Here is a 7,572-nt window from a genome sequence, read left to right as displayed (position 1 = left end):
GAACAAATGAATGCAAATTACTATAAAATGTTGTAGGGTCTATGGTCATAACACAAATGCTGCAGTACACAATCATGTGGTATGAAAGTGCTCCATGAGCCTGCCGTATTTGTGACTATTTTGAACACAAAATAGTGTTCAGATAGCTGCATGAGGGCAGCAGGTGCTCCTGACACTTTTTTCACTTTGCATCATTTATTCCTTGATTTAACACAGCACCACCACTACAACCACTCTCACTCACTGATGCACCCAAAATTGGGTGGTATCTTAATTTTTTAAATTAATCTTTCCTAAATATACGTAGAGCTCACATTTATTTCAATGTTTAGTATTCGTGTTTTGGGGTCTTCACTTAGAAGTTTAGTGATGTTTTTGTGACCAACGATATGTCAACGATATGTATGTTTTATTTGTATCATTTAGCCTATGGCAAAATTGGTTCTGTTATATGTCATTTCACTTAAAGTCAGATTCCAAAGCCTATCGACAGCATGAAGTAAGTACTTAATATATATTCAGGATGAAGGGAGCCAGGTTACTGTCAGAAAAGGAAGTTAAAAATACAGTTGACTCTTGAAGTATTCAAAGAATAAGGGGGACAGGTTCAGAAGGACACAAAGTCGGCTTGAAATGGCTACTGTTGGCCAAATCCAGGGGCATCTGAACACCAAATTAGTAAGCTTTCCCTTCTCCCTCTATTTGTTCACTGGTTTTGTTGTATTTATCAATATAGAAGGGATAAAGGAATAAGAACATCATCATTTGGTAACCATCATAATAATAATTGATTCAAGCACAAATCACCAATGAAAGGCTTGATCTCGTGGCTGAAGTTCTGAGTAGCAGCCAAATATTTACAAAATCTCAAAGTATCTTTATACAAGATACTTCTTAAATACGAAGTATATAGTAGCTTTACCATGGACAAACATGGCAGGATGTGGACTTTGATTATCTGAACAAACCAAATAATCAAAGTCAACATTGGCCAGTAATGGAAGTGAGTGATAGCAGATGCCTCCAGATGCTGCACTGCAGAGAACTCAGCCTGCGTGAAAGCCCTGCCCAAATGACACAACCTGAAGCTAATCATGAGGAGACATCGTACAAACCAAAATGGAGACAAAGCCTACAAAACACCTGGCCTATACTCTCCAAAAACATAAATGTCATGACAATCAAAGATTGTCATGCAGCTGTCCCAGATTAAAGGAGACTAGAGAAACGGGACAATTGAACCAACACAACACACCTGGTGAAAATCCCCCATCTTGAATTTTCCTCGGCTATCAAGGATATCTTGGAGACAACTGGCAAACTCTGCATGAGGTCTATAGATTAGATATTAACATTGAGCCAATGTTAATATCCTGATTTTGACCATTAAACTACACTTATGTAAGGTAATTCCTTGTATTTAGGAAATATGCATTATTTAGAAATAAAGAGGCATCATGTCTGCAACCTGCAAACAGTTCAGAAAAAATATCTGTAATAAACACCTATATTCATATTTATCTAGAAACAGAGGAGGAGAAGGGGAAGAAAGGATAAAGTAAATGTAGTAAAATGTTAACATTTGGGGAATAATATCCAAAATTATTTGTACCACCTCTTATAATTTTTCTGTAAGTCTGAAATTGTCAAAATAGAGTATTTCTTAAAAGAAAAACAAATTTTAATAATGACTTAAATGAATGATAACCCATTGAATAAAATAAACCATGAACCCATATTGATAGAAGTAAATGAATTGAGGGTTCGATGAGGAACAGAGATATGTACATAGTCTCAAATTACCTCCCCATAAAATACTAATTAACCACAAGGTGAAAAAATGACATTACAGAGGAGAAATTCAGCAGATACCACTGTTAGTGATCAATGCTAACACTGCCAGTAACAGGGCAAGTCAAAACTGGAGGGTCACAGGTAAGATGCAATGAGAAGATCACTGGGTCACTTCTGTGATACTCCTGCCAAAAAATCATGTAATCTAAACCTAATCACCATGAAACCCAACTGAGGGACATTCTATATTACTGGACTTTACTCTTCAAAATACTCAGGGTCATGAAGGTCAAGGAAAGACTGAGGAACTGTTCCAGACTGAAAGAATCTAAGAGATACAACAACTAAATACAAGCCGTGGATTGGAATGGGATCCTTTTGCTATAAAGGACATTACAGAGAAGTCAACTAGAATGTATTAATGTTGACTTTCTGATTGCCATGTTTGCACTGTAGTTACATAGAATGTCCTGACTTGTAGGAATGCCCACTAAAGTAATCAGGGGTGATGGCATAATGTCAGCAACTTACTCTCAAATGGTTCGGAGGGGAAAGTCTGCATTAAACTTTGGAAATTCTCTCTAAATTGAAGACTGTTTCCAAAAAGGTTAATTAGAAATAAATAAACAAACAGAAAAGGTGAATTAGGCAAATCTTATTTCTCCCCGAGAAGAGCTATATAAATCAGTGCTTAAAATTATGTACATTTGATGGCACTGTAACAACTGTAATACATCCAAACATGAACAATGACCATAGTTCCTGCACAACAAAATGATGTCTAAGTTCAACTCTACCACTACATATAGTGATAAAAATTACAAAATACAAATAAGCCATCAATTAACTGCACTAAAGTATTAATGACAACTTCGTGGTTTGGCTGTTTAAACAGCTGACTTTGGGCACTTTGAGCATGTAAAACTCAATATTCCTGGTTTTCACTGGCAAAATCCACTTAAAGAAGCCAAGTAACATTGTTTAAAATACTATACAAATTTTGATCTGACACATATGATACAAAAATATTTTCCTTTAATAGAGATTTTACATGTCATATATTAATATTAATGAGAAACAATTAAAATGTAACATAAACAGCCCAGTAATAAAATTTTATCTTTCAGATCATATAATTTTTCTTTAAAATCTGTACATATTCTCTTGATGCTTTCAAAACCAGATCTTGATTTGGATTTGACTCATCAGTAGATCCTAGAGGAGAAGCTATTGATCCAGATTCCAATTCAGCAGCAGCTAAAATGAAAAAGAAAGAATTATATTCTTTACCTAAAAGATTTCAAAGTTAACTAAGTGAAAGTCAGTAAGACAGCTGAGAATTTTGTCAGTTTTAATAAAGAAATATATCTATGCACAACTATTATACAAGATTACTATTAAATATAATTTGCCCATGGTTGCACATTGAATTAATTTATCCTTATGGTTAAATATCAGAGCTTCTCTTCATTCATTTATTCAACAACCATGAGCAAAGTAAGCACTGGAATTACAAGATGAAGATGATATGATCCATCTCTAACAAACATATGCTATAATCTGAAAAAACAGACAAACATGCAATTTCCATACAGAGTCACAGATACCATGAGAGGTATAAGACAGGACACTACTGGAACACAGAGAACGGACACCTATCCCAGTTCTGAGTCAATAATGTAGGCTTTTTGATGGAGGCAATGTGTAGACTGATACCTGAAGGACAAGGAAAACATGCCAGACAGAAGGAAGAAGCAAATGCCAAGAGCTGGAGCTGAGGAAAATCCCTGTGGAATTCCACGTGGTCTAGGGTGGCTGCATGCCAGAGCAAAGGGGCCCGGAGAACAGCAAGGGGTGAGAAATAAGGTTGAATGACATGACAAGGACCACATTGATGTGGGTGTTTTTATTCCATGCTAAGGAACTTGGAGCTTCTCCTGAGGGCAAAGGGAAACCAATGACAAAGTAAATGACTGGAGATTTAAAATGTCACCTGTCAGGCAACTGCTTATGAACTGTAATTCCAGACTAGGTATTACTAGGTAAGTCTGGGCTCTCTGGGCCTTAAATCACCACCATACCCCTGAGAAGTTGATGATCCCTTTGTTTTCTAAGAATAATTTCTGCACGCTGGCTACAGTTCTATGGGAATGGCAGAAGTGAAGAAAGTGTAGAGCCGGAAAAAAAAAAAGAGATGCAAAGACTTCTTGAGATTTTTTTAAAGCTATGGAACATGATGAATTAATGAGACAAAGGAAGTATACTCTTCACTATGAATATTTATGTTTTCACATCTTTCATTAGATGTGTGTAAGAAAGAACATTTAATGTAGTATCTATTAGTCAAAAAATGGAAAGGGATCCCACTCACCATTTACAGTTTATTTCAGAAATCAATTAATCAATCTAAATTTAATTCATGAAGTTTGGCAACCTACCTTCTTTGAGCTCTCTAGTTATGTTTTTTTCTAACTCCTGCTGCATCTGAAATAAGTCACAAGTTATTTATAATGTTTAAGTTAGACAAGAGACATTATCATGGGAATGATATATCACTTACAAAACGTGGCCTGTAATACGCTTAAAGACTACATTTAACTCGATTGCTTAAATATAAAAATAATCACGTAAATAAAATTCCTACTTAAGTTTAGATTTTAAAAATGTGTAATGTTTAATCTGATAAAAAGTACAATTAATATTGGTCTATTGCATATACATAATGTCAGGTGATATTTTCTCTTTTTAGTACAAGGTTAAACAACTGAAGTCATAGTTTGCAATGAATGCATTACTTTGAAATTCTTAGCAAAACTCTGACCTTTATAAAGCTTAATCAGTTTTTTCACTTTAATGGATTTTTCCTTAAAATAAACTTTCTGGTGGGGCACAGTGGCTCAAATCTATAATCCTAGCACTTTGGGAGGCCAAGGCAGGCAGATTGCCTGAGCTCAGAAGTTTGAGACCAGCCTGGGCAACACAGTGAAATTCTGTCTCTACTAAAATACAAAAAAAATTAGCCAGGCATGGTGCCGTGCACCTGTAGTCCCAGCTACTCGGGAGGCTGAGGCAGGAGAATTGCTTGAACCCTTTCCATTGTCTACTTTTAGAAAATTGAAATTTTAAAGTATGTTCTATGCTATTTTTTGGTACAAAATCATCAATATATACATGAAGAAAGTGATACTATCATAATGTCATGTGAAAATTCTACTGGCAAAAAAGTAAGTGAAAATAAGTATTATCCTACCTATATATTATAAGTAACATTTCTTTATTCATGTAAACACAAAGATTTCAGAAAACTTGCTCAAAAAGTGATAAATGTAAGTTCGAGCTAGTTTTCCAGCTTAGTTTCTTTGATTCACAACTTGGTAGAATTATAAACAAAAAAATATGTATAGTTCTTTAATTGTAATTTTGATTTCAAAAATTAGTACCAATTTTTTAAACATCTAATTTTATTTATATACTTAACTATGAAATGTGTGGGAATATTTCAAACTATATTGCAAGTGGCCCATTTAGAGTGTTCTTATTTAAATCTTTTTTATAAAAGGTATTCTCTCTCTAAATACCCAGAATATGGTCTGAAATAGCACACTATATAGTGAGTATAATAGGTACTTTGTGGTGATAATGATAATATGATATCCAATGCTTTTAAAAATGTTAGGTATGAAGATAAAATTTTTTGACTAACAGGTTTCCCAATTTTTTGTAAGACTGTTTTCCATATATTTCTGTGACAGTAATATTACAGACAGGCCTTATAAAATGAATAATGTGACAACAGCATTAGCAGACAGGTCCTGTAAAAGTAATAACTCAATACTAAATAAAAGGAGAAGCCTTTATTGAACAAATCTTATATTGCTATTCATTAATAAACATGACATAAATATACATTTTTACATGACTTATATTAAGGAACTACTAATGTAATGTAGTTTCTCACTTCTCCTAAATATTTATTTCCTACATGTAATAAATTTTATTATTTCTTTATACCCTATTTACAAATACTTTCATAATATGTATATTTTGCTTAGATAAAAATGAAATACTCTTAGCAAATTGCTTACTCTAATACTGAAGAAATCTTAACTGTCTAGACAGAGAATACTTCTTGCATAACAAATGTAAGTAGAGGTTATTTTTCCCCCCCTCACTCTGTTGCCCAGGCTGGAGTGCATTGGTGCAATCTCAGCTCACTGAAACCTCCACCTCCCAGGTTCAAGCAATTCTCCTGCCTCAGCTTCCTGAGTAGCTGGGACTACAGGCGCGCACCACCACGCCCAGCTAATTTTTGTATTTTTTAGTAGAGATGAGGTTTCACTATATTGGACAGGCTAGTCTCGAACTCCTGACCTCGTGATCCACCCACCTGGGCCTTCCAAAGTTCTGGGATTACAGGCGTTGGCCACCACGCCCGGCGTGGTGAATATTTTACCACATAAATGGCAGTTGGGGGCAACTACTTTTGAGGAAAGGACACCAGGTCAGACATAAGGCTCAAGGGGAAAAGTGGCAGACCCAAAACCCAGGAGGGAGCGGCTCTGGGAGGGACACTCCAAGCGTAGGAAAAGGGTCTTGTGTGTTGACAAGTCTGGTTTTGTCCTGGCTGATGGAAAACTGGGAAGGTTTTACCTATATTCAAAGTGAAAACTGGCAAATATTAAATGACTTTGAAAAAGTCCCTTTCATTCCTACTTTACCATTAAATCACACATTTAAATCACACATTTTCCTCATATTTCCCTTAATACAAATTTAGAATTATTGTCTCCAGTTAAATAACTTAACACAGTGCCTGATACAGACTATGGAAGAAAAAAGGAGATAAAAATGTATTGGTGACATTAATGACTGTCCTATTGAGGTAGACAAGGTGCCATCAATGGTTTTTGAAATGGACAGAGCAATAGTTTAGGAGAAACTGAACACTGCTAGAGGAAATTAAAAAGCTTAATAAAATGGCCGGGCGCGGTGGCTCACGCCTGTAATTCCAGCACTTTGGGAGGCCGAAACGGGCGGATCACGAGGTCAGGAGATCGAGACCATCCTGGCTAACACGGTGAAACCCCGTCTCTACTAAAAAAAATACAAAAAACTAGCCGGGTGAGGTGGCGGGCGCCTGTAGTCCCAGCTACTCGGGAGGCTGAGGCAGGAGAATAGCGTGAACCCGGGAGGCGGAGCTTGCAGTGAGCTGAGATCCGGCCACCGCACTGCAGCCTGGGTGACAGAGCCAGACTCCGTCTAAAAAAAAAGAAAAAAAAAAAAAGCTTAATAAATTTCTAATCTCTCATGCTAATAATTTAATGCATAATAAGAAATCAAAAGCTATTATAGAGTAAAATAAATAAACTATGTTTTATAAAAATGCTCCTCCTTTCTCTATGGACTTTCTGTTTATTTCCAGGTGGGGATTATGCTTCAGATGGTGGAGGTAGCCTGAAGTCCAACATTAATAAAGGGAGCACATCTGCAACTTCATGTATGCTTTTTTGAGAATAGGATAAAATTATAGAAGAATAATGTACCAACAAATTTTGGCTAATTGGATTCTTTCATAACTGGTAGTTTTCAAACTGTCCCACAGAAATCTAAGGATCTACAGAGGATATTGCAGGATTAAGGGATAAGGAAGTCACAACTTCAGAGCTCCTAACCCTCCTTTAGCCAGAGAGCTCTACTTCTATCTGTTTTATGGAATATAGTTTCATGCCATTTTTTAAAAGAAAAGTTCTATTCTTTCAAAAAATTTTTTTAAGGTAT

At 35.7% G+C, this 7,572-nt stretch overlaps 1 protein-coding gene across 1 annotated transcript in view; it reads right to left on the bottom strand.

Moving 5' to 3' along the window:
• Nucleotides 1–1,458: 1,458 nt before the first annotated feature.
• The window catches only part of ANKRD26 (ankyrin repeat domain 26), a 96,433-nt gene continuing 90,319 nt past the window's right edge, over nucleotides 1,459–7,572 (bottom strand). The window contains 2 exon segments of the mRNA XM_017853026.1: nucleotides 1,459–3,051; nucleotides 4,233–4,278. Of these exon segments, the coding sequence (XP_017708515.1) occupies nucleotides 2,918–3,051; nucleotides 4,233–4,278 (180 nt within the window). The 3' untranslated portion in view covers nucleotides 1,459–2,917.

This window comes from Rhinopithecus bieti, unplaced genomic scaffold, assembly GCF_001698545.2.
Source record: "Rhinopithecus bieti isolate Rb0 unplaced genomic scaffold, ASM169854v2 scaffold_35615, whole genome shotgun sequence".
NCBI classification, from domain to species: Eukaryota; Metazoa; Chordata; class Mammalia; order Primates; family Cercopithecidae; genus Rhinopithecus; species Rhinopithecus bieti.
Note: the sequence above shows the minus strand (reverse complement) of the source record. Positions and strands in the feature narration are given on the sequence as shown.